This window comes from Zeus faber (genome assembly GCF_960531495.2).
Source record: "Zeus faber genome assembly, chromosome: 3".
NCBI classification, from domain to species: Eukaryota; Metazoa; Chordata; class Actinopteri; order Zeiformes; family Zeidae; genus Zeus; species Zeus faber.
The window spans coordinates 24,157,185-24,185,028 of record NC_137190.1 but is presented as its reverse complement, the minus strand read 5'-3'; the positions used below and the strand labels follow the sequence as shown (position 1 = coordinate 24,185,028).

The 27,844-nt window shown below is 39.8% G+C and overlaps 4 protein-coding genes across 4 annotated transcripts in view; all 4 read left to right on the top strand.

Moving 5' to 3' along the window:
• Positions 1 to 82: 82 nt before the first annotated feature.
• LOC307227855 (uncharacterized protein) lies at positions 83 to 13,678 on the top strand (the record flags this gene model as incomplete). The annotated part of the gene is made up of 13 exons (XM_079997299.1): positions 83 to 283; positions 402 to 551; positions 1,375 to 1,483; positions 1,706 to 1,819; positions 4,118 to 4,170; positions 4,636 to 4,854; positions 5,144 to 5,293; positions 6,100 to 6,211; positions 6,390 to 6,523; positions 11,894 to 12,097; positions 12,203 to 12,352; positions 12,808 to 12,904; positions 13,557 to 13,678. The coding sequence occupies 13 exons, from the start codon at positions 83 to 85 to the stop codon at positions 13,676 to 13,678; spliced, it is 1,815 nt and encodes a 604-aa protein (XP_079853425.1).
• On the top strand, positions 9,444 to 9,913 carry LOC307228455 (retinal cone rhodopsin-sensitive cGMP 3',5'-cyclic phosphodiesterase subunit gamma-like; the record flags this gene model as incomplete). Its single annotated transcript, XM_079998115.1, has 3 exons — positions 9,444 to 9,547; positions 9,666 to 9,694; positions 9,837 to 9,913. The coding sequence occupies 3 exons, from the start codon at positions 9,444 to 9,446 to the stop codon at positions 9,911 to 9,913; spliced, it is 210 nt and encodes a 69-aa protein (XP_079854241.1).
• Positions 13,679 to 17,730: 4,052 nt separating the features above from the next.
• Positions 17,731 to 18,767, top strand: guca1g (guanylate cyclase activator 1g; the record flags this gene model as incomplete). The annotated part of the gene is made up of 4 exons (XM_079997298.1): positions 17,731 to 17,931; positions 18,202 to 18,351; positions 18,462 to 18,561; positions 18,646 to 18,767. 4 exons carry the CDS (start codon positions 17,731 to 17,733, stop codon positions 18,765 to 18,767), a joined length of 573 nt encoding a protein of 190 aa, XP_079853424.1.
• A 4,907-nt stretch (positions 18,768 to 23,674) lies between these two features.
• Positions 23,675 to 27,844, top strand: part of LOC307228344 (uncharacterized protein) — a 49,387-nt gene continuing 45,217 nt past the window's right edge. Inside the window, exons 1-2 of the mRNA XM_079997982.1 lie at positions 23,675 to 23,803; positions 25,074 to 25,133. Of these exons, the coding sequence (XP_079854108.1) occupies positions 25,089 to 25,133 (45 nt within the window). The 5' untranslated portion in view covers positions 23,675 to 23,803; positions 25,074 to 25,088. The remainder of the gene's footprint in view (positions 23,804 to 25,073; positions 25,134 to 27,844) is intronic.

The following is a 27,844-nucleotide window of genomic DNA, read 5'->3' as shown; positions in this document are numbered from 1 at the left end:
GGAGAGTGACGGCAGCACCAACCACGGCCTCTCACTGGAAAAAGAACCATGGCTAAAAGTTGTTAAATTGTAAAAACCGACCATGGGGCAGAACCAGCAGACTGAGAAGAACGATGAGGAGATCAACGTGAAAGCTCTGCAGGACATGTACAAGAAGTTTGTGGTGGAGTGCCCGAGCGGAGTGCTGTTCCTGCACGAGTTCAAGCGTTTTTTTGGGGTGGATCCGACAGGAGAGGTATCGGATTATGCCGAGTGCATGTTTCGAGCGTTTGACAGGAATGGGGTGAGAGTCAATGACGCCGGGGACTTCAATAATCATACAGTAAATACACCAAATCTCACAGAGATGCTTCGAATTTTGTGATTGTATTTTTTTCTTCTCTTTTCATCTCACTCTGCAGGATAACACCATTGATTTCTTGGAGTTTGTGGCGGCCTTGAATCTGGTTTTTCGGGGAGACTTGGAGCACAAGCTGCGCTGGTCTTTTAAGGTTTATGACAAAGACTGCAACGGCTACGTGGACAGGAGGGAACTGCGCTCCATTATTGATGTAAGTCGGCTTAGAAGTCAAACCCAACACAAGGTCTGGCCTGAATGTACAGTATATGTGTTGATTTTGTGGCCTTTGAGTCAATACTTATTATCGTCAATACACTACTCTGTAAATACACTACTATGAAAGAGCCATTTGATTGGCTTGAGCAATGCTAAGGTCCATGGACCGGCAGCACTACAGACTAAAGTATTAAAAAATGGTGTAAAAAATAAACAATGTAAATCAGTCACACCATAGCAATGTACAACAAGATAAACTGCAAAAATGTAATGCAATTAATATTTCGATCATTTCTTCACACGTTTAGTAAAAGAGTATTATAAATAACCTTTTGTGATACCTATAAAATATATTACACTTTTATTACTATACAAATACTTTGGATTATTACATTATTGGATAATAGTTATTTTTACTTTTGAAAAATCATACTGCAGAATTTCCTAAACCAAAAAAGTTGTTTTGGCAATATGTAAACAAACTGCCCCTGTGCACTGAACGTGCCCAAATGGACGTCTTTATTGGTGTCGTTTTTATCAGCTAGAATCTGGAGTTGATTCTAGAATCTCAAGTTTATTATATGTAAAATGGCCCTTGTTAACGGTGAATCAAGAAATCATAATTAACTTAGCTAAATAACTAACCCAGATACACTTGCTAAGTAAGTGTGCTTGAGTGCATTAAGTTAAGCTACTTTTAATTCCTGACTCACTGAATCAGGAAACTCCCTACTGTTCTAAATCCAAACAACGTACAACTGACATACATTTGTTGTTGATGTCAAATGATTTAAATGAAATGATGTCTTTCTCCCCAGAGTATCTATCGAATAAAAAAGGGAACGAGGAAGGAGCTCGAGGAAAACCCGCTGACGATTGATGAGGTTGTCGATCGAATATTCCTGGCAGTAGACATCGACGGAGACGGTAAGAATTTTGACATTAATCATACTATACAATTATTATATTATAATCAATTTCATATATTATCATATCATATCATATCTTTCTCTTTTATCAACCGATATTGTACAATACTCTCAATTTCATGCACCTATATCATCTCCCTTGTAATGTACAAAATAAATATGATTGATTGATTGGTTGATTGATTGATTGGTTGATTGATTGGTTGGGTTTCCTCTGCAGGTCATATCACTATGGATGAGTTTATGAAGGGGGCACAGGAAGACCCCTGGGTGCTGAACATGTTGCAACTGGACATGAACCCCTACGGGTGGATTCTGGAACAGAGAAGAAAGAGTGCACATTTCTGAAGGAGCGCGGAGTGAAAGGAACCTTTTTTTCCGCTGGATAGAGGGAAAGACGCTCTGATTTGGGATGGGGTTTCTGAGATGGTTCCCATGCTTGAAGTGCTAAAGACTGTTCTAGTCCGCAGCGCGTCGGGGTGAATAACATGGGATTAACCGTTGGCTTTAAGCAAGGGAAGCCTTGGACTAGTGCAGCTTATTCTAGCAGGAAAAGCGTGATTTTTGAAATAAATGTAGGAAACAAATATTATCTGAATTACATTTATTAACAAAGAATGTTCGACGCATATAAATGCACAGTGGAGGTAAAGCGTTGAAGCTTTGAAAATTGCTTGCAGTAAATGGGTCAAACCTTTTGGATATTCTAGTAACAAAATGTCCACAGCCTTCTGACCACGATGTGTCAATATCTGTTTCTGTTAATATGTAAGATATAATATCTTGTATATATTATGTAATTATTTTTGCTAAATAATCTTTACATTGTTATTATTTCCTTGTTATACTATTCATCATTGTAATAGACACTAACTCAAATGTAATGATAAGTATTACCGTTTGTCCTTGATTAAAACATTTTCACACACGGAACCCCATTTTTTTGCTCCGTATTAAAGGAAACCTTTAATTCACACCACCTCAAAACCCCATCATGCATGTTCTGATGAGAAAATAAACAACTTACTCATGTCTTTATAAACTTATAAGAAGTGAGAACCAGGCTGTCCTGGTTCTCACTTCTTATAAGTTTCCAATATATCCTGGGAAAAAACACTTTTTAATCAAAGCATCCGAGCCTGGTTTGAAGAACGACATACGCAGCGGATCCAGCCCCCAGCCATGCCCAGCAGGAAGAAGCAGGTCACGAAATGAGTGGATATTGGCCTTTACTTTACTCCAGATTATTTTCTGAAATATGGCGAGGCCTCGTCAAACTACCTTACCGGGGGCTGTTTGCTTTCATACTTTTTCATTTTTTTTTGTACATTAAGTGAACAACAATGTACAGAAAAGATAAGAGAAATCCATAATTTCTTGTTTGTTTATTTCCAAACATGTATGAAAACTTGAGAACTCAAAATGATGGATATGCAAATAGAAAACGGCTTTCGAAACTCTTTTCTGATTTGAATCACCTCGCGAAATGAAGCTGGACAACTCAACCAGTTGTGCGGTCCTGAGATTTGGGTGGTGTGCGTGTCCGCTCCTCTGTGACCTACTGTATAACACCCTACGCTGCATAGCTCCGCAGAGAATTTTACGGGTGGAGGTACACTTAAAAAGAAGTTTTGGACCAAAAAGACATCTTCAGAACAAGATGAGAACAAATTGATGCAGTGGTCTGGGTTCTTGTGGCGTTCTCTACGCAAGCCATAGAGGCCAACTTTGCCTTTGGTCCTTGTCTCGTTCTGAAAGCTCCCATTGTGGCGATTGGTCCAAATTTCGTTGCATCATGGGGACTGACTGCAACCTCCCATTTACGGGTCATTCAACCTCCTCCTTTTCGTGGGTCATCAAGCTTGTTTTTTTCCGGAGCCACAACATTCAACGCATATTATATTTATAAATATATATGTACTATATCTCCTCAAATTTAAACCAGTACTCAAATAAAAAACAGCAAACAAGGCTGGAACTCTCTGGAAGTCTGTGTGTGTGCTCCGCGCCTCCTGCGCAGTCCCCTGCGTCGGTTTCCCTGGGTTTTTATTTTAGATCTATTTGTTTCCATTCATATCTTCTTGTATGAGACTGCCTTTGTTCAGGATAGTGGCTTGTGTGATGGAGAGAGAGCGATCTCCGGCCCACTGTGCGTCCTGTGTCTCCGAACAAAAACAATTATGTTGTTTATTTTATTTTTTATGTATTTTTTTTGAGGAGCACGTTAGACGGAACCCAGACCCAGACCCAGACGGAAATTTGATTTAAAATTCAGAGAGAGTTTTGGTTTGGTTCGGTTTTAGATACAGAATAAAACCATGCTTTCAATAAAAGCCTGGTACCCTCCGCATTTGAGGTAATTAAAAGCCCTGGTTACTAAAATACTAAAATACAGGTAATGTCAGTAAATGACATTGTTTGACACATTGTTTGAGTTTGATTTCAATATTTTTTATCTTATTATTTTCATCTTTATCTAAAGAAAAAGTCACTGCCAGCACTTCTCGCTGTCACGTTCGGGCTTCTTTCACCGCAGAGTTCTTATTGAGATCTTATTGAGATCTTATTGAGTTCTTACTGAGTATCCTGCTGGCTGGTGGCTCTTACGTCTTTTGTTCTCAGCCCTTTTTAGGTGTACCTCCTGCTTACGTGTACCTACAGTGCAGCATAAACCGGGCTTGTCAGGTCAACATGACTGAGCAGTATTTATTTTTACTTCAGCTACCCTGCACAACATCCAGCGTTATAATATTCTAGTATTGGACGCAGTAAGTGACATATTGTGGCCCTATATTATTGCGTCAGATACCTCTGACCTCGGGTCACTATAAGTTCAAATCAGCATTTGTCCAACCAGCAGCAGGAACGTGGATTACAGATTTAAACTAACTACTTGGCAAGCCTCTCACTAAAAATAATTCCTGTCAGAGTTCTTGACCTCTCAGCTGTTGGAACAGCACACAGGGATGAGGTGGAGAAAAATAAGCATATCAATTTGACTCCATGAATGCGTTTTGCTGAAAAGATTGTCACTTTACCAGGGTATCAATATTGGATTCTATTCATCTTGCTTTTGCTTTTTTATTTATTTTTTCATTTTTTACATTTTTAACACATCCTCTGATCCTCTAATTGACATTTTATTTTCAGAGGCAATCTGGATACGGGATGGGTCAGAACCAACAAGCCCAGACGCAGGACCATGAGATGGACCTGAACAACATCCAGGATTTCTACAGGACGTTCATCACGGAGTGTCCCAGCGGGTCACTGCACCTGCACGAGTTCAAGAGGATGTTTGGGGTTCAGAACGACACGCCCGAGTCGCTCTACATGGAAAGCATATTCCGGGCATTTGACGTAAACCAGGTAGGTGTCGGTACCGCCATAATTAAAATCCTATGAAAAATACTACATGATCCAAAGTAGTTTGATATTGTTTTGTACTCCATAATTTTTTCAAGCAATATTTAGAATTATACATATTTTCTCACTGTAAGTGACTGTAAGTTACTCTGTAAATTAATAGATAACCTTACTGGACAGAGATGACAAAAAAATATAAATATGATGGTGATAAAGGTATGAAAAACTTGATTTATTGAGTATTGGGTATCACTTATATCACACACGTAGTTATATTTTTGGCTGTTTTTAGGACAACACCATGGACTTCATAGAGTATGTGGCCGCGCTGCACCTGGTGCTCCGGGGTAAGCTGGAAGATAAACTGCGATGGTCTTTCAAGGCTTTTGACAGCGACGGCAACGGCCGCCTGGACAAGATGGAACTCCGACAGCTCATAAAGGCGAGTAAGCCAAGAGTCAGGGCCAAAATCAAGTGAGACATTTTTAAAAGTAAGTCGATACTGATTATTAATTAGAAGCAAAATTGAAGAAGATGGAACGATGAATCTGTACGGATAGTTAAAAAGTCAGGTGCATTTCCTTGAATGTAAACTGCCAGAATGCATCGTTTTGTCTCAGAAACAGCTTTACAAATGATATTTGAATTGAATTTCAGAAAGACTTATAAAGTTGTATTTTTTGTGTGTGTGTGGGTATTTGGGCATCCAGTCATCGCTCACTATGTTAAAATGACACGAAGTTGCGACATTCTGAGTTCAAAATCAACATCGATGATCGTGGATGTACATAGTTAAACATGATTTATCCCGTACCTGAATAATAGGGTGCAACTGTTGTTGTTGTTGCATAATAATGTGTAAACCTCAACCCATTAGTTTAAGCCCTGAAAGTGGAGATTAGAGCAGGTATTTAGCCAACGGATGGCTTATCCCCCCCAGATGACAGAGGCCATTGAACCAGGCACCATTACGAAAATGTCACTCGATAAGGGAGTCATACAGTTGAGATTTTGGTCTTATTTTAGATTTGGGATGTCCCAAAAGTGTTTGTATTTGAATTATTTTTTACGTTGCACGGCTTCGATTTCTGACATTTACTCTAAAATAGGTGTGGAACCTTATTGCATTGATTGTTCATGCATCATATTTTAGGTTATTGAAGATGACCTATTCCCCATGTCCAGGCAAATAGTTAGATGAAGAATAGTTAAGAAACCTTAAATGATCAATTCTATGCTCTTTTCTAGATCATCTACAAGATAAAACAGGGTAGCGTGTACGATGAAACCAACACAGAGAGCCTCACGGCTGAGGAGGTGTGCAACCACATATTTCAAAAGATAGATGTGAACGGTGATGGTAAGTTATCTATCTATCTATCTAACTATCTATCTGTCTATCTATCTATCTATCTATCTATCTATCTATCTATCTATCTATCTATCTATCTATCTATCTATCTATCTATCTATCTATCTGTCTATCTATCTTAAATTATATGTATTTATCATATGGCTACTCTGTGCTTGGACTCCAGGTGAGATCAGCCTGGATGAATTTGTCCAGGGGGCTCAGAAGGACCCGTGGGTGCAGAGCTTCCTTTACCTGGACATCAACCCCAGCAGCTGGATCCAGAGACACTTATGCGACCGAAAACTCAACAGTGCCAAAGTTCCACCACCGACTCACTGAAGTGTCCTTGGCCCTCTTTGACCAGCCTGCTACATGGCTGCAAAACCCCATCAGTGCCGGCGTACAGTTTTCCCTGAGCGTGTTGCGGGAACGCTTTGTGGAGCGTTTATCCAGCACGGGTGCTCTAGGAAATGAAGCAATATTTAAAGGAGAGAGGAGCTGAAACACATGCAACTATAGTTATGCAGTATAGAGGCTCTTAAACGTCATATGCATACATACAGGAATTACATATCACACGTGTGTGTGTGTGTGTGTGTGTGTGTGTGTGTGTGTGTGTGTGTGTGTGTGTGTGTGTGTGTGTGTGTGTGTGTGTGTGTGTGTGGGTGTGTGTGTGTGTGTGTGTTGGGGGGGGGGGGGGTGATCTGTTTTTGTGCAGCATCTAAAGTTCATTGGAAGGCACACCACAATCCACTTTTTCAAATCCACTTTTTTACTGTAGATTAAATAGACCAATATATATAAACATAGTTCCTTATTACATACATGACAAGTGTATTTAAAACAGCCATAAACAAAGCCATAAAGCACAATAACGTCACATTACGCGCACAATTAATGGCACATTAATGCTTACATACAATTAGATCTCTGATGTGGTGGAGAATTTAACACTTGCTTTCGCTCTTCATTTCGAATGGTGTGTTGAGTTTAATCCCTTTGTGGTTTAGTTGCCAAAAAATGGTCCATCTTGCACTGCTGTGATGGTGAGCTTTTCATGAAAATCATAACGGAGCTTTGAAAATGGTGACAATTTAGCCGCTTAATTATTTTGTATTTTCACTTCATGTTCCAAATTCTGCCACTCATTTATATGACAATTAGATTGCTATGACTTTGCAGTGTTTCGGATGGTAACACTATACAATGTGTAACTTGTATTTATTATAATTTGACAAATGATAGAATATTTATCAACAAAAAGCAAAGATCATACTCATGTAGCCCAACATTCAGTTTTACTTTAGAGATAGGAGCTACTGCCTTTCAAAAGTATGACTATATTATTGTGGCTCATAATAGCAATGTGACCATTCTTTAATCTTTGCTATTATTCTGTACCCATTTAATGACTAAAACTAAATGTACGTTACAGCACAAAACACCTTATTTACCTATACCTACAATAAACCTTATTAAACAGTTGTTATGAATTGCTGCTTACCAGTCAACAATTTGATATTCAAGGATTATTTCACATACACACACACACACACACACACACACACACACACATATATATGTATGTACTGTGTATATATATATGAATACACAGTACATATACTGTATATATATGTACTGTGTGTGTGTGTGTGTGTGTGTGTGTGTGTGTGTGTGTGTGTGTGTGTGTGTGTGTGTGTGTGTGTGTGTGTGTGTGTGTGTGTGTGTGTGTGTGTGTGTGTGTGTGTGTGTGAGGTGTCCACTGGTGAGTGTACAGGCCTTATCCCAAATGGTTCTGGTGTATAACCTCGGTATTATGTTGTGGCGCCTCCAAGCAGGAGGGCACTGAACCACCCGCCACAACTTACAACTTTCTAAACACCAACTTGTGTTTCATAAGAAAATCTCGCACGATGGCAACATTCATGGATTCATCAACATCTGTCCGTCAGCTACCGAGCCGCGACAACATGAGGTGAGGTGGACTACCGAGCCGCGACCGAAGTACGTTTTTGTTTGCCAATCGCGTTCAAGGTGTCAGTGAATGAAAGTGAACACAAACAATATAACTTGAGTCACCATGTCTCAGGTCAAGTCAAGACACGAGTCTTTAACTTCCAAGTCCGAGTCGCGTTTCAAGTCATCAAAACGGTCCAAGTCGCAATGAATCAAGTCCACATCTCTGGGCTTGAAGAACTTAAGTTGTTCAGTGCAGTACATTGAACTGAAACTACTCCACAAAGACCAATTATTATCAGACGGACAGGTCGCAGACAAACACAAGCTTAGCATGTTTCAGACCACAGTTACACAATGTTCTCAGTGCTGTAAGATTGTCCTCAGCTCTCAACAGATTTGTGTATGACACTGGGAGATTATGATCAGCACAGTATATAAGGAGGCCTTAGGGTCTGGAGGACACGGAAGAGACACTGCAAAAAGAAAGAGCGCCAGCTCCTTGTTTTGCACGTCGTCCGCTCAACTCCATCACAGAGCTACTACTCCGCTACTACAGATCCTCACACCTTCCCAACCTACAGATCACAGGTGAGACAGAGCTCTTTCTTTATAGGCTAGGAGTAGACTTGTCTCTTTCCGTAGTTTGCTAGAAGTAGACTTATCTGTTTCTGTAGTATGCCAGAAGCAGACTTAGCTCTCTCCGTAGTGTACTAGAAGTAGACTTATCTCTTTCTGTAGTATGCTATACCTTTTCATCGATACTGATGCTATTATTAGCAACACTATGGTAACTATGTTTTTTGGTTTGGTTTTTCAGTTGGTACACAAAGGGTCCAAAGTTGGGTCAGCTACTGTACTATAGTCACAAATTGTAGGTTAGAATAAAGTCAATATTGGGGTTTTTTGGCCTTAAATATGCTTTTTTTAAATATTTTATTTGTTATTATTAAACATGATGTAACGTTGTTAGAATTGACATAGTGAAAAATGTTTTCCAATGCACGCATGTTAACAATGTAGTGTACGACACTGGTTGGGTTGAAATTACATTAACTCTAAAGGGGTTATATGAAAGCCCCAATAACCCTGGGCACAGCCGATCAGTTATTATTAAAACTTCTTGAGCTTGTCACATTACGCAAAATGACGCGCCATCATAGAAAAACATTTGACCAAACCATTTGTTTTAGCTTAGAGTTTTAGCTTGATCTCTGCCTCCTTCGATTCATGTCTTTATTTATTATTTGGTGTGGTATATTTTGTTTGTTGCTTTATAGAAATGAATGCTGCAGAAGCTGAGAACAACAAGGCCGCTCCTCCCAAATTCAAGCAGCAGGAGGCCAGGCAGTTCAAGAGCAAGGCTCCTAAAGCTGGACAGAAGGGGTGGGCAATAAGACCTTCTTTTTTTTTTTTTTTTTTTGCAATTCCTCAACTCCAATACGCTTTCATTGGAAAAGATGAGGTTAACATGATCGAATAAAACTATCCCTTCCTTTCGTAGATTTGACGATCTCCCTGGGATGGAGGAAGGTAATTATGGATTTAAGCAGAAACTGAAAATGATCATAACCTCACTTACTATAGCTCCGAGGATGCACAGGATAGCCGCCATTAAACTCAACAGTATTAACCAAATACTATAACTGACTAATCCTTGGTATCTCCCATTCAGACTCTGCTGTGATCTGCCCCTGGGAGGCGTTTGGCGACATGGAGCTGAGTGACTTGGCCCAGTTTGGCATTGTTTAGACCCGTCATGCCAAATATGGACTCCTTGTCTCCTTGTGGCGGCTGCCATCGACTGGCTTCTTTATCTTCTGCTCTTGAGTTCACCATTCAAGCAAGAGAGAAAAGGTTGTTATTTTTGTCTCTCTAAGAGGAAGAAGCTTTCGAACGGCAGCCCCAAAGGACCGCTTCCGCTCCTGTCCCGAGAATCTACACCTGATCTGCTGCGTCCTAGAAGTGTCTCTGATATCTGTAATTGATTTGAACCACCAATCAAGTCTCAATATGTCTCGATTTGGACCTTGTTATGCTGAAAAGCTCAGAACTTGTGTAAAAATGTTACTCATTGTACCAGTACTTGGGTTAACCAATCAGAATAACAAGGAAAAAATGTGATGAAAAATATTAACCATGTAAAAAAATGACAATAGATATTTGGTCAGATCACTAAAATCCATGTAAATTGTAATGCTTCATTGCATCTATCTATCTATCTATCTATCTATCTATCTATCTATCTATCTATCTATCTATCTATCTATCTATCTATCTATCTATCTATCAATATCTATCTAGCCATCCGTCAGTGCACAGTATATATCACGCATGTAACAGAAACCAAGATAAATGCAATGTATTCATGTGATATAAAGACCAATTAGTCTTCGTTGTATTCCCACATAAGTTATTAAATATAGTTTCAGCATTTTTCTCTCCTGTGAACTTTATTCTTACAAACATTAGAAAGTGTGTTTAAACTCCTCGTGAAATGGGTATATATTCATGGCTCATCGGTTGGCAACAGTTTTCGGGCATCTTGAAGGGATAGGGATAATCCAAGCCAGATAACATTATGTTGGTGGATAGAGCAGCACCACCACTTAATGGCCACATCCTGGGAATTTCCATCCTGCTTTCACTCTCAGGTTTAAACCTGAAATAGTGCTGTGGTTCATAATTGAGCCTCAGGCATTAGCCACCGCAACATGGCAACCAGGGAAAAACGGTTAATTCTACAGCAGATCATGTTATCCTTATCATGGCTAAACGACTGTGATGTGTGAAATAGCTTTACTTCCTGATGACAGGGCATGGAAGCTTGGATAATTATGTCACTTGTTGCCAAGTACCAAGAGCTTGAAATGTTGAAGATGTTTTGGTGCTAAAATCAGTCTTGTCTTTCCTGAATTCCCAGTTTATTCCCAGCATCCCCTTATTTTTTTGCGGCAGATTGCGGGGCGGGGGTGAAAGGAGTGTCCGTTATGCACAGTTCATTACGCATGTTGCTTCTTTTGTTTCTCTCAGTGAGGAACAATAAAATAGCCTACATCTAAAATAAAAGAAACAGTGGATTTTTTTTTGGAAGAACTCGGCAAGGGGACGCACAGCGGAGTGCAGTTCACAGCCACCCATCACTGGCAAGCTGATGGGATGGGCCCCTAGCGGCCACAGGGCACCATGTTGCACCATCAGTTGTTATGCCACTGATGCGATGTGGTCAGTTCAGGCATCTCAGTCTTTATTTCATTTTTCTTAGAACAACTGAATTTGAACTGTTTTTGTTTCATCAAACTATTATCAATATTGCACACTTGAAATAATTAAAACTGGACAACACTCTTCACAATGGTCCAGCTGCTATCTACCAATAATTCTCCCTGTGCTGTTTTCAAGGTTTGCCGCTTGTGTGAGGACAGCGTTGTCATATTGTCACCTGTTACCTGAACCACCTAGTTGGGAACAGATCAAGTGCTTAAAGAAGATAATGAGATTAACCTTTCCCTCCTCTGACCCTCCATCTCGTCCTGTCCACGGTGAACAGCAGCACTGGGAGGTCAGGCGTGAAAAGCTTTTTCAGTCCAGTTTGTTGGGACCGTGTGACCGGATGCTTCGGTAGCCTGAGCACAGTAGCCAAAACGTTCGACAAAGAAGTTTCCTAAATACCTAATATTCACTCCGGCACATTTTTTTATTTCGTCTTCCAAGTAATTTCCTTCAAGCTAGACGGAGGCCATGGGACAAGAGGAGAGCCGCAATGAGGAGATTGATTTGGCCCTCATCCAGGAGCTGTGCATCGCCTTCATGAAGGAGTGCCCCAGCGGAGCTCTGCACCTCCACGAGTTCAAGCGTATTTTCGGGGTTCCGAGCAGCTCCGAGGAGGAGTCGCTCTACCTCGAGACCATTTTCCACTCCTTCGACACAAACCGGGTAACTCCTGAGATTTTTTAAGAATCAGATGAGGTTTCGAAACTTGACGATTCAGTGAATCATTTGACGATCTCGATGATTGATTGCTTGATTTAATGCATCTAGGACAACACGCTGGATTTCATGGAGTACGTGGCTGCTCTTCACTTGGTCTTGCGGGGAAATCTTGAAGACAGGCTCAAATGGTCGTTCAAAATATACGACCGGGACGGAAACGGAAAGTTGGACAGACAAGAGGTGAAACAAATCATAAGGGTGAGTTACAGCCATTTATATATATGTGTGTGTGTGTGTGTCTGTTTCTGTGTGTGTGTGTATATATATATATATATATATATATATATATATGTTTGTATGTATTTATGTATGTATGTATGTATGTATGTATGTATGTATGTATATATATATATAAATATTGTGGTTCTTATGTCATATGCAATCAACTATTTTTAGACCCACAAATACCCTTAAGACGGTCTATATTTGTCTGTTGTGCTGTCCTCGTACAGTGGTTAATAGGCTTGGCTTATTGCTGTAGGTTTGTACATAATGCATAGACTCAGTGGTCTCACTCTGGTTATTTTTGAAGTGACATCTTTAGCTCAAGCACTTTACTCCAGCATGCTGAAGTTAGCTCATCCCCTTGTGTTCCCAGTTGAGCATCTCAGTGTTTTGTTTAACTGCGCTCTACGCTCATCTGTCCTTCACAGATTATTTACAAAATCAAGATGCAGAGAAATGAAATCACGATGACCCCAAACGAAGTTTGTGAGAGAATCTTTGAGCTGGTCGACCAGAATAATGACGGTGTGTTAAAGAACATTTCTGACAAAATAAAAAAAACGACAAAATAAATTACCATTCAACTTATAATAAGAATATTAAAATACTTTAAAGTGACAATCAATATGATTTTCTTGAAAGTATGCCTTCTCCTGATCGATTGATTTGTTGTTTTTCCTTGGTCCCTTGAGGTTTTTGATCTGTTTTTTTCATCCGAGGGCACTGTTCTTTTATGTGAATGGGCATCCATATCATAACTAGCAAAGCGGCTGCATTTCACATTCTTGTCTGAGCCAGGTCTTTGCATTTTTGCCGGGAAAGGCGGACCCTGCCGCCAACAATGGAAACAGCATAGAGAGGGAGCACATGCATAATTCAAATACATTGAATCGCTGTTACTTATAAAGTTCCACCGAAATAAAGTATCAAGTATGGGATGTTTTTTTAACAAGGTTATCTTACAGATTACCACTTTAATACAGCATTGTGGTTGCCAAGGTGTGGACATCAGTGTGAATTAATCCTTTTAGTAGACATTTATAAATGACTCCTATACTACTTTAACAACAGACTTACTTACATAAAACTATTTATAGTTTTAATCTTTGCTAGCCATTACTGTTTTAAAACGTTCAAGTGTTTTATCTAATTCTTATGTGTGTGGTGCCCCCCACAGGCCAGATCTCCCTGACAGAGTTTCTGGAAGGAGCTCAGAAGGACGAGTGGGTCATGAACTTGCTCAAGTTGGACATCAACGCCAGCAGCTGGGTCATGGAGAACTGTGCGAAACTACCGTGACAACTGTGCGAAACCACCGTGACGACGCAGTGTCTTTTGACATGAAAATACCCGCCTTGGGTTTCAGACGCACCCGCTTGTGAGCGTCCATGTCGGATTCTCGTGACGGTCGGTCACGAGCGCAGTGCACGGTTTTTGCTGCCTCTGCCTGGTGTTTGTTGGCATTGAGTGAGAACAGGGATATTGGCACAAATCTCAACCTTTTTTCCGAAGATTATTCAATGAAGTTTCTTCTTCACATTATAACACATGAATATGTTTCATTTTTATACATCTTTGTTTCGGAATGAGGGCCATATACTGTACAGTAGTGCACTATGTATAAAAATCTTATTTCAACATATATTGAATAATTTTATGTCATTTGACAACTTTAATTTAATGTCAAGTATAATGCCCAATGGAAATTAATGTAAAGATATTTTGTATTTATGTATTTAGTTTCACTAAGTAATGGATATTGCACAACCAGCTGGGCATTATTTCAGAATAACCGCCTTCAGAGTGATCGCGCTGTCGGGGCTTATACTGTGATTATCGTTTGGCTGCACATTTTCCCTACATACCAATTGAAAAAATACAGTAAGACCGAATATTGATTTGAAGTTATTTTATAACTGTGTCCAGTTTAAGAAACGGTGATAAAAAAAAATAGTATATATGACTAACCTATTTACTGGTGTTAATGTGAAATTGGACATACCTGTATTCAATTCTTCATGTCACCCGTTGTAGTTTCTATGTAGAAACGTGAAACCAGGTCATTATTAACCGACAGCAGCAATTATTCAGGAATCGCCGACCGCTGATTGCCACAATTGACCAATAAGAATAAAACATTCCACAGAGCCGTGGAAAAATTTGTTTTGATTATTAACATGCATGTTTATTTGAATATTTATTTTATTTTTTTATCATTAAATGTTGTTATAATGTCTTCCACTTTGTTTTGCCTTGTTGCTTTGTTTTGCTTCACGTGTTTGTCAAATTTTAATTCCAAAAATACACCTTACAGATTCAAGAGGATTATTTGTCACATACATATGCATACTTTCATACATATATGCAGTGAATTGTCTTTGCAACGCACCAGGAAATTTTGCACAAAAGTTAACTGACTAACTGAAACTAACTGATTCCTAAAACGTAATGCAGTTAGTGAGTAGAATAATAGAAATAAAATAAAATAAGACCCCAAAAGGTAATTCAGAGTGGAGGTACGAAATAGAAGTAAAGGAAATAGAGTTATGTAGTGTATATAGGATAGGCTATTTGTATATAGAGATATGTGCAGTGAAGTGCATGTGAATAAAGTGTGTGTGGACATATACAGTATACAACAGTACAGCACAGCAATACAGTAACACCGAACAGAACAGCAATACAGCGCAGTATGCAGCAACCCAGAACAGTGATACAGTAACTTGCAGTACAGTATGCTACATGTAGATACCTTAACCTTAAAGATTTTTGCCGTAAGATGCCTTCTCTCTCACTAAGTCCTCACACGGTTCTGACTGTGGCTCCTCCCAGTAAAGAGGCTAAAAGGCTTCGGGGTCAAATTGTAGGTTTGCACATTACTGGAAGACTTATTGAAGCATCTTCATCTCAAGCACGTATTCCAAGCAGCCTAAAGTTAGCTCATCCTCGTTTGAACTTTGAAACTTCGAAGCTGAGATTTAAAAACAACTTCGCTATTGGTAGATACTGAGTCATACTGGGGAACTTTAACGGGGCGGGGCTTCGGGGCTCTGGCGCTAGAGCGTCATCAAGCAGGCTTCACATTTTTGCTCAAGATCAAGAGACAAGGAAGAAGCGTTGTTTCTCGGCAATGTTGTTTATGAAGGGGCGCTGACATGATAAGGGATTTACGGTCACATAAAGAGGACTCAATCATTGACCGAAGAAACCTGGACTCCACTGATCCTCCTGGAGTTCTAATATTCCAACGTTTTCACATTAAGGCGCATATTCTTCAATGCAAAGTTGTCCTCACACTTTGTTGAACTGTCCATTAAAATTCCTTAGAACGTCTTAAATGTTGAACTTTTGCGCAAGTTAAGTAATTAATGTTAGGGGAGCAAAGGTCACCTATTTCGCTATGAACTAAGCTACTGCAAAAGGTTATTTTCCATCACTCACAGACTACACCCACCATCCTTCTTTGTGAAAAGTTTGGTGATGTACTGCCGCCCTTTCTTTTCTCTCTTCTTTCTTTCTTCTCTTTCTTTTCATTTGTTCATTCATTCATTGCCAACGTGGGGTTGGGCAATACAGAGGCCCTCTGGATGTTTACTTTTTTGCCAGTTTTATTAGTACATTGCAATAAAAAAATATCTTATAATTTTTAGGGCCCCTGTCAGTCACAGGCCCTTAGAATCAGGATTGGGGTTAGGGTTAGGGTTCACTCCTCTACTGTAAATAATACAATTGGCAGCCAAGGAGGCCAACTATCCTTTTCACTTTGGCTCTGATCTTGATTACCTCGCTAATCTTTGGACGTAGGTTTCTGCTTGGCATTAATTCTCTACTCTCGCTAACGGACCCAGCTCCTAATGCTTATTTATTACCTGTCATTCAGCCTTGGCGGGCTTAGACTCTCAGTCTTGGCCGGAGTCAAGGAGGAGACAAGTTTCTATGGCACCTTTTTTATACGCTTCAGACCGGTTGGGTCGCGCCAAAGGACGAACAATTCTGCAGCGAATCTATTTAATTCCTGACTCTACTGTATGAAGGGGGGAAGGTGTGGCACTCATGTGTCAAACTGAATTGAGGCCGATACAGACATTAGTACCGCGGCTTGGAGCGTCCAGTTGCCCAGAGTGCTTGGCTGAAATTTCTGATCCCTTATCAATTCAAACGGGCCGGTGTCTGGCAAAAGCAGTGATACCGCCAATGTGCCAGAAACATGTTGCTGCCAGACAGATTAGTAAAGCAATGAGGCTTTCAGGTTCCGAGACACCACAGATTGGATGGCTCTCACTTTCCATCCATCACACAATACAAAGAAGTACAAATAAATAAAAGAAGCCGATTTTTTTTTTTTTCAATTTTCCAGAAAAAAAAACAAAACTCAGAAATAAAATGTATTTTGGTTTTGACTTCTTTGATCCTGTGCACTGAAGCACTGGACTCTGAACCTGCAAGTAGAGCAAGACGAGGCTGGACAAACCTCAGATCTCAGTGGATCAACAGTTAAACCTCGACCCCGCCTTGACGTCAGCGCTCTGTAATCTTCCTCAAAGCTTCGGCGGGGGCTTCTCTTTGGCTGAAATCTCCCCATATCACTGTCAAATATACTGTATGCCAAACTTCTCGGTAACTGGAAAAATCAACCTTTTTTCTTTCTTTCTTTCTGTCTGAATTTCTTTCTTTCTTTATTTATTTATTTATTTATTTCTGCCTTTGTCTTTCTTTCTTTCTTTCTTTCTTTCTTTCTTTCTGTCTGTCTTTTGTCTGTTTTTCCTTCTTTCTTTCTTTCTTTCTCTCTTCCTTTCTTTCTTTCTGTGTTTATCTTTCTTTCTGTCTGAATTTCTTTATTTCTTTCTTATTTCCTTTCTTTCTTTCCTTCTTTCTTTCTTTCTTTCTTCCTGTCTGAATTTCTTTCTTTATTTCTTTCTTTCTTTCTGTCTTTGACTTTCTTTCTTTCTTTCTGACTGTCTTTTGTCTGTTTTTCTTTACTTCTTTCTTTCTTTCTTCCTGTCTGAATTTCTTTCTTTCTTTCTTTCTTCCTGTCTGAATTTCTTTCTTTATTTATTTCTTAAGGGAGTTGTGAGAGTTTCTCTGGAGCAGAAAAGGTTTATTCAGAAAGACGAGTATTTCGTCACAAGGGATTTGGATGAAGTGGCAAACAGGCAATTGGATTTGTCTGGCAGCCATCTGGAAATGGTTAAGACAGGGTTAACAACAGGCTTATGCCGCTGTCACAAGCCTTGTGAGGAGTCCCATACTATGCGGGCGTTGGGGAACCTTGGAACATCTCCGGGTTTTGTATTTTTATCATCGTCTTTTTACATTAAATCGCTGTTTTTTTTTTCTATTCGGATTGAGCGATGGGTCAGGCACAGAGCGATGAGGAGAAGGAAGTGACGCTTCAAAACATTCAGGAACTCTACAGGAAGTTCGCCAGCGAGTGTCCGAGCGGCAACCTGCACCTGCACGAGTTCAAGAGGATCTTTGGGGTGAGCAGCAACTCCATGGAAGAAGAGTCTGCATACATGGAAAACGTGTTTCGATCATTCGATACCAATCAGGTACCTGCCCATCTGTCTATCTACCCGTCTGCCCGTCTATCTACGGAGGATTAGGGTTAGGGTTAGAGTTACTGTCTATCTGTCCATCTATCTATCTATCTGTCTGTCTATCCATCCATCTATCTGTCTGTCCATCTGTCTATCTATCTGTCTGGCTGGCTGTTCTTCTGTCTGTCTACCCATCCATCTATCTGTCTGTCTGTCTATCTGTCTATCTATCTGTCTGTCTACCGACCTCACAGGACCATCTCTCTATCTCACCTTTTGCAGGACAACAAAATAGACTTCATGGAGTACGTGGCAGCGCTGCACCTCGTTCTTCGTGGAAAACTGGAGGACAAACTGAGATGGTCTTTCAAGGTTTACGACAGGGACGGAAACGGTCGCCTGGACAGACGCGAAGTCCAACATTTGGTCAAGGTAAGAGGACGTACTTATTCCTTGCATTTTGTAATCGGAAAATAAATGAATAAATAAATGTTTATAATCATTTGCCGATAACATGTTTTTTTTCTCTGTTGTGCTCGCAGATTATCTACAAGTTAAAGAAGCAGAACGATGCGTCGACCCAAGAGAACATCGACGACATCTGCGACAGAATATTTGAATTCGTTGACAAGAATAAAGACGGTAAGTTTAGCAGTTACCGCTATTAACCTTTGGATTGCCTCCTTGCATTGTATCTTTTGTTTATTCCTCGAATGTTTCACTTAGGTCAAATTTCTTTGGAAGAATTCATCGAGGGGGCTGAAAAGGACCCCTGGGTCATGGATCAGCTGAAATTGGACTTCAGGCCGTCCGGTTGGTTCATCGAACAGCGAGAGAAGCATCCTTGACGTCTTAAGTGTCGTTGCTTTACCTTGGGACTCTAAACTGGAAAGCATTTGGAAGAGGAGCCTCGGGTCCTTCGCCTTGTTAAAATAGCCAAATTTTTATTTTTTTAATTTTTTTTACCAGTGTGGGCTTTATAAAGAACAAGTTGCATTGATCAAATCAATCTCACCAAAAAGAACCTCATTTGTTTTCATGTTTAAAAGGCTACTACTCACCCTACTACTTAGCTGGACACCTCCTACCAAGAATTGCTTTTCAATTGCAATGTTGTGATGAAACTTTTTTCAACTGTTTGTTCAAATATGTGTGGGTATGGGTATGTTATATGGGTATGTTACCTATCTAAAATGTCATCAGAAAATCTTTACCGCATGATGACATAACCATAATCGTTCATCTTTCGAGAGTGCTTCTACTGTTTAAACCTGATTTACCCCTCGTAGTCACATGGGAACGTTTTTATTCACTTTCTATTTTCTAATAACAATGTCTATTGTTGACAGAGTTATGGAGGCTTCGAGAGAAATTGTACATGTTGAGTTGAAAAGTGAATCCTGCTCTTAAAAAGTATTGTGCAGTATATAAATAATAAAGGCCAGTACGCACTGCATACTGCATCTTTTTACATCTAAAAAATCACCAAGCTAGTCAATATTGTTGTGTGCGTTGTGCTGCTTCTGGGAGCCATTTCTGGGGCTGTTATACTGTGTCATCATTCTCAGCATAAAGGTCGTTTGGCACGAGTAGTGAACTCCAACAAGGCCGGGTTTTGTCTCCTCTCCTTCATGCTTAGAATGTCAAGGTCTATCCAAGGTTTGGAGGGGGTCTGGTGATGGGACCGTAGAGTACTGCCCTCTGCCATTTGTGGATTATTTTCCTCCTGAGTTCATCACACTATGACCTCCAGTGCATCATCACAAGACTTTGCAGGCAAGTGTGATGCGGTCGATATACGGATCAGCACCTCCGAGTCCAAGTCTGCGGCCGAAGTACACTCTTAGAAAAAGGACCGCCTGTCTCCTTCAGATGAGGGGGCGGAGGTGGGGGGGAGTTTGGGGTGTAATTCAAGAGTGAGTGGTAGAAAGAACATTGAGATTAATTGCTATTTAAGGTGCAGCAGCAGCAGCAGCAGCAGTGGAGGTCTTATTGGATGGTGGATAAAAGACGCTGAAATTTGTTTTCTATGAAAGGTCAAAATAAACAATGAAAAAATAATGTTTACTGTTACATTATTATTTTTGATTTAATACAATGTGTTGGAGCCAATGTGGGCATTTTTATTTAAATGATGAGTGTATAATTTGAGGTCAACATATCATCCATGATGGTGGTATGATGATGATGGTTCACACAAATGCACAGATGTGTGGTTTAAGTGTGTTTTGGATGGAGCGAGAGCCAATGGTTCTTACTGCAACAAAGGCAATAATGCATTGATAACTCTGCAAATCTATAAACAGCAAGATACAATTAAATAAAAAGGAACCCAAGACAAAGATGTGAACAGTCCATCAACAAAGCGCCAGTGAGTCATGCTCTCATAGCCCTGGAATCATGTGCTCATATGTATGTGACAAATAAACCTCTCGACTCTTGACTCATACATGAGCTGTCAAGTCAAGTCAAGTCACACTTTATTTTTAAAGCACATTTCATAAAAGAGTCCTTTCAGTCATGCCTGTACTAGTAAAAACACAAAAGCTTGATAAGATTGGACAAACACGAAGTACGGCTTCTTCCTGCACAATTTCTAAAAGGAGTTGAACTTGAAAGGGAAACCAATATAAAAATGTCTAATATACAGTGACACAAAATTGATACTATTTCTCAGAAATTACATCCTAACAGGTGTGATGCCATATTTTTCAGTCATCATATTAAGATAAATATTAATACTGCATGTGTGGTCAACTAAAAGTTGAATGCAATTTAACTAATGATAGGCCCATTGCGGAAATGCGGAAATTATATTTCATATTTTGGTAATGATAATCATAAATATTTTATTTCATAACCACAAATATAAATACATATAAACAGATAAAGTATTAAAAGAGATGTAATAACAACAACAACAACAACAACAACAACAACAACAACAACAACAAATTGAAGATCTGATCCAAACAAGTTTATTAAACAGATCAACCAACCAAGTCTTCTCTGTGTGCAGTCCTTTGCTATAATGTCATTTTATTTTCAAATCACACCAGCCTGACTGCAAATCATATCATAGTAGTAGTTTTGTCATTGTCTTTTCAGTTTCAGGTGTTTTGTCGACTTCCAACTCCAATGATGAGTGTCCATTGTGCCAAGGACAGGTTTCGAGGTGGAGGGATCTCGTCCCTTTTGGAGATGCCATCCTCATTGATTTGAAAGAGCCTCACCGATGTCTGGGTCTGTAGATGCTCATATATAGTATTTGTACCACAGGGTAAGATTCTCCTCCTCCAGGTGTTCCCAGGTCATGAGCACCATGCACTGCACTTAAATCCTCTCATGAAAAGGACAGGTGAGGGCAGGTGGATGTTGTTTGCAAATTTGTAGCCTCAATGAAAGGGGAGAAGTTGATCTGAAGTTCTTATTCTTATCGTATGAAGTCTTAAATTGTTACATAAGAATTGTTTGTTCCTTTTGTTTTTATTAACTATGACTACTATGTTACATTATCATCATCATCATCATCATCATCATCGTCGTCATATTATTATTATTATTATTATTATTATTATTATTATTATTATTATTATTATTATTATTATTGTTATTGTTGCGGGCTGGACCCCTTATAATAATAATAATAATAATAATAATAATAATAATAATAATAATAATAATAATAATAGTGTTAGTATCGTAATTGTTAAGCAGCCCCTTTATTTTTAATGTAAAAGGAAAAATTCTCAGAATTTTTAAGCATAAAACTATCTGGAAAAGCAACTTCGGCACAACACACGAACATGGTTTATGTCTTGTTTGAACTGCGTTGTTGCAAAGACCTTGTGTTTGAAGTTTCATCCCAATAGATCCACAAACGCAGCGGATATTAGTGAAAAACCGAACAACTTTTACCCAAAATATTCAGTTGGTCTTGGTTAACTGAGACATCACACGTCTCTTTTGAAATGAATCAGATGAGATTTACAGTAAGATGCTTTTTGACGTCATCATATTACCTTCTATAAATGTACGGATTCCGATTGAGAATGTCCAGATGGACTGTGTCCATTGTGCTGCATGGACTTGGTCACTCTGTAGTCTTTAGAAGTTACCAAACTATCGATTTACATGTATATTTATATAACTACTTAGTACTACTTGGTAGATGTCAATAGATCTGTTCTATTGATATTTTATTTTCGCATTAGTTCCACATTACTTTGCTGGATTAATGAAAGAAATTATAGAAAACAATCATTAAAATGTAGTCAGCACGTCCCTCCAAAACACTGAAATGTCCGACTCAGTGATGCCTACAAAATTCAGTGTGGCGTCGGAAAAATAGAAGCCATGCAATGGTAATTACCCACAGAAATATCACAACGTCGTATTTCATGGAAATGGACATTATTGAAAATGTAATCCAACTAAAAAATTGAACTAAACTAAACTAAAGCCTTAGACTGCTATCGTAAATCGAGCAAACATGCCATAATTGACGTGTACGACACACAACATCTACCTTCACAGGAACTCCAGATGTACTTCAATGCAGCAAGGTAAGTTAGAACAATTACAACATACAGTTAAAAACATAAAATACATTTTAACATGCGTTAAAACATTTCAAAAAATGTTTGGTAATATGTATAAACATTGTCCTACAACTACACCTAACAAACTGTAATGAAAAGGCAGAAAGTGTTAGTGATCTTGACAAATTATTCCATAATAATTATAATTGGAAATTCATGTTTAAGTTATATAAATGTTATCCGCATCACAATAGAGACAAGTAATCGATGAAACTGAATTGTACAATTGTGCATTACTAACATAAAAAGAACAATAAAGTATTAATGACGAATAACATGTATTTGTATATATTTTACAATTAAATGTATTTATGTTATTCTTATGAAAAGGAATTACAAAAAGCATTTTTGCTATTCTTACAGATGCCGAAAAATAGCCAAAGCTCGAAGCCCGAATGGGAAAAACTTTCAATGTAAGTGTTGATTCCCCATACGCATCGGTGTCAAGAGGCTCGTTTCGCCAGGATGATTTACAATTTGGAGGCCCCAGATATAAACAATGTGCAGCTCCTCAGCAGCATCCCCCATCCCACCCTTGCAATGAAGCCTGATTGATGGCCTGATCGCGGCGGGCGCGACTGCTGTTCCACCAGCCAAAGAGGGCACATGTCACTCCGCTGCTCATGGAGCTCCACTGGTTACCTGTAGCCGCTCGCATCAGGTTCAAGTCTCTGATGCTGGCCTACAGGGTGATGGCTGGGAACGCTCCCACCTACTTAAATGCTCTCGTAAGAGCACATGTTGCCCCCCGGATGCTGCGCTTCAAATGAGCGTCGCCTGGCTCTGCCGGCCGTACAGCCACGGCAATCCAGGCTATTCTCATTTGTAGTTCCACGTTGGTGGAACGAGCTGCCAAAAACGACCAGAGCGGGGGCCTCCCTCTCTGTCTTTAAGAAGCACCTGAAGACCCAGCTCTTCAAGTGAGTACCTCCTCTCCTAACCCACAATTACTTAGCACCACCTAGCAGTGTTTATTGTTACACTAATGTCCCTGTCGCAATGTAGCTTGAATGTCATTCTCCCTTGTGAGTCGCTTTGGATAAAATTGCTGCTAAATGACTAAATGTAAAATGTAAATGAAAACGTAGGGGGTGCCAATGCGCATGCGCAGCGGCCTCCTCCTGCTGCGTGTTGACAAACGTCACAGCCCGACGAGACGCCATAAGACCAGCGAGCGGCCCCGTCTGCTGGCGCTCGGAGCTCGTTGCGCTGAAATGTAACTTTCCAGGCTTTCGTCGAGGGAGGAATGTGTTCAGTGGAGTCCCGGTGACGCATTGCATCGGGTAAACGCTCGCCACCGATCCAAACTCTGTTCAAGTGGGTCGGTACGCCGCTGTCCGGTACTCGGGCTCCGGTTCGTGCTAGCACACCGAGCTAGGCTTGCTAGGTTGTCTACTTGCGGTGCAGCGCTCCATTGTAAGCAAACTCCCTGTAAGTTAACGTGAGCTCCGTATCTACTGCTGTAGGTCGCTGGCTATTCCCAGCAGTTGACATTTAATATAAATGACGTATGAAACGCGTGCCTCTAGTAGGGCGGTCACGATCATGAGCTTTTTAGTTGACGAGTAATTACGATTAGCAATTGAATTATTACAAAATAAAAATACTCGTACTCGAACTCGTAATTATACGCGTCTGCTTATTGCATAAGAGACTAAGAGACTAACAAGGTAGTCCCCTTAAATTATGATGGAAACATATGATTGTGGAAGCGAACGATTTTACAATATAACTGACAGCTCTAGTCTCGATGGTGTCTAATGACAGACGCAGCAACCTCGTCACGCATTTCTAAATCCTGATGACCCTTTACAAACTGTCAAGCAGGTTTTCTCGTTAAACAGAGCCTGCTGCGACAGTAGTAGACAGAAGTGCTGGTTTGACCTGATTTGCTTCCTAAGTCACATGAGATGAGTTAAGCTTGACAGCCGTCAATATTTATATATATATATATATATTTAAGTTATTGTGGTTGATCGAGCACAGTCGTATTACACGGAACCCACAAGTGACTTCAAAACCTCCTGGACTGAAAACGCAGCCCTTTCAGATGTGTTTGCTCTCCCTTCATTTGACAGGCCACTAATGACCGGGTAGTAGTTGCAGTGTGGGCTGTGGCCTGCTGCTGTGGGCTTGCAAGAGCTCATAAATTATAGCAGACTGAATGGCCTGTTTGCTTGACCTGTGTAACTTCAAGCTCCAGTCCAAGCTTTACCTGTATTACACACGGCTCGCCGGGCTGTGGCAGTTTGGCCGAGAGCCGACAAGTCTGAAAGTGTATGCTCCGTCGATTATTATCCACTATTCTAGGATCGTTATAAATATTTAAATGCCGCTTCTCAACAAGGAAGATGCACAAGGAGTGCAGGATGAAGACATTTATGACATTTGCCTTTACTGCAGCATTATCAGCGGTTGGGTGTCTCTTTGGGTGGCGTGTTGGGTGTTTATTTAATGGTTAAGTCATTAACGTCGTTGAATCACCTTTTTAATTTAATTAAAAACATTTTTACAGAGTTTATATACTGTATCTATATCTCTTTCATTATTTAGGCCTAAATTGAAACCATGCTGAAGTGGTTTTCCGGCGAAGAGGGAGGGCCTGGCTCCGCAGTAAGTAGAACATAAGTGTGTTGGACCATCTTCATGTACCATTACCTTAATGTTCATATTAGCACTCACATGCAGGTTTTCCTATTGTGTTTTGAAACTTTTGACTCAGGCGACAGTCCCAAGGTTGCACTATCCCGATCTAAAAGTGCATCTTGACATGGAGAAAGTCATATTAATGAATTTTAAGATTTTATTTTTATGAATTGGTAACTCCAACCATGCCCACTTATTCCCAGCACTTTCAGTGGTTGGTTCAACCACTGGTTTTATATTTTAGCTAAAAACAGTAAAATCCCTTGACCAAGTCCACTTATTTTGTGTGCTATGTATAACATTGCACGTGTTCGTCCAATTTGGTTCTGCTAATATTTCTCCCTGTCTCTGTTACATTACCTTGTTTGACATGAGGATAGAGGGATATTAGGTAGGCTGCTGAGCAAATGTCATTGATCCAAAAGGAACAGAGTTTGCATTTTGCGTTTCCGGGGGCTTCCGCTGCCGTGGCGTAATTCCTTTCACATTCCCATCCCCCACAATTTCTGCAGGTCCTGGGCATATTCCTGATAGCCTTTGCCCGGAATGCTGTGTTGGATTTAGGCCAAGTTGCGCATAGCCTTTTCATACACAGTATGGAAAGCTATCGTATTTCATGGTTATCTATTTCTATGATATTTGATGCCAGTCAGTACAGCGTGCAGTGATACAGTTGAACGTGTTGAGATTTGGAACAATAGCTAACAATCTGAGCTGGTACAGGAACAGTGCTCCTAGTCTTCCTAGTTGTCTCCTCATTGCTCTCCACTAATCCCTCATTCCATTCCGTTCCATTGCACTTCACATTCTCTGCAACAAAATATCCATTATAGTTAGCCTTGAGCATGATTTGATATGGGAATGTTGTGTTGTAAGATTTCTGGGGCCGATCACGAAGAAATATCGCTTGAAGCAATATCAGCCGATAACGTATTAATAAATAACCTATTTTAGATTCACGATAAATATATTTATTGTGCAGCATTGCTTATTGATTTAACTATTCTCAACAACATTTTACTTTAAGTATTAAAATCAATAGATGAGAAAGTATCATGAATTGACAACTGTTTATTTATTGGCAGGCAACATGTGCAACATATTCCACTCTCTCTTAGACACAACTTAAAAATAGCAGCTTAGACCTTAATATATCTTTCGTGTAGAATAGAATTTTGTAAAATAAAAATTTGAATAAACGCTAAATGTGCACAACACACCAAGTTAGAACAATAAATTATATATACTGAGGCAGCAAAAACAAATAAAACATAGGGCAACAAAAACAGGCTATAGCCAGAATATTGTTTCAAGTCAGTGAGCTCTAAATTTTTAGGAGACAACAAACCACGGGGGAGGGAGGGAAGGAGAGGGGTACATTACAGATTGCATTTCCTTACTGAATGAAACAAAAGCACCATGCATAACGGGGAAGAGAAATGGTCTTGCATGTTTTGCTGATAGGCCTTTATACCGGTCACCGATCAAACTATTTCGAGTGAATATCGGCCGATCGATCAGGGCACCCTTAGTTGATTGAATTCCTTTCCCTTATCTAGCTTTCGGTGGAGATCATGTATTTCTTCTACATGTCACACCCAGCATTTCCTTTATTCTGTAATTGCCTGTTTCTGACCGGGAAAATCTGTTGGAAGTCCAACATATTTAAATCTCTCTAGTCATAATGTCTGGTGAAAAGAGTTCCCTCCAAGCACAATTTGCATTATTGGGTGGCTCATTTAGATTAAAAAAAAAAAAGTCTGCAGATCTGTTCATTCCCGCTCGGCAAGTCACAACGGGAAGCCAATCAGTTTGGACGATCTAAAGCTGACCTTTCAGCTCTGACCAATCTCGTTTGTCGATATAGAACTAAGCCCCACCCCCTCCCTCGTGGACAGGTTGCGCTTGTAAACATAGTCCACACGGAGTGGAGGCAGAGCCGCAACGTCTAGAACTCTAAGGAGAAACAGAAAGATGATGTATTGTTGGGACACATACGTCCATAGTTTGGCGTTTTTTTTGGATATTTAACTTCTGACCTAAAGCAGACGGTAAATATTAATTGTGTAAAATATGTCGACAAGACATCCCAACGAAGAAGGACACCACAAATTTTATTTATTTAGATCTACTTGCCATATTTATTTTGTTTGTGAGTTGATCATGAAAATTTTATTTAAGTGAAATTTTAATTAAAGTGGATACACTTGTTACTTTTTGTTTTTGTTTTTTGTTTTTTATTTATTTTTAAAATGGCGTTTACTGACGGGACTTTTATTTTTAATAATAAAAAAATATATATTATCAATAAAAAATATTATACATCTACATGCCTTGATGATGTCATTGCCTATATAGCCTGCTTCTCAATTGTTTTTAAGCTCAATAAACACAGGTAATATTTGACCGGAATCTCTCCCAATTGTCCGGGACATTGAAATCTTCCAGCACCGGCACCAATTTGGAAACTCTGGTCACACCTAGTCCAGACTAGGGATGCAACGGTACATGGTATGTTACCGAACCATTCGGTACGTCCCCTACGTTTCAATACGCACAGGTGAACATCAGTATTACAGTATCGCAGTAGAAGTCCACTAGACACGTTGGTGCAGCGCAGGTGCTGCTTCCTATTGAATTCATATTTTTATATTTTTGTGCGAGAGGTTTATGTTTGA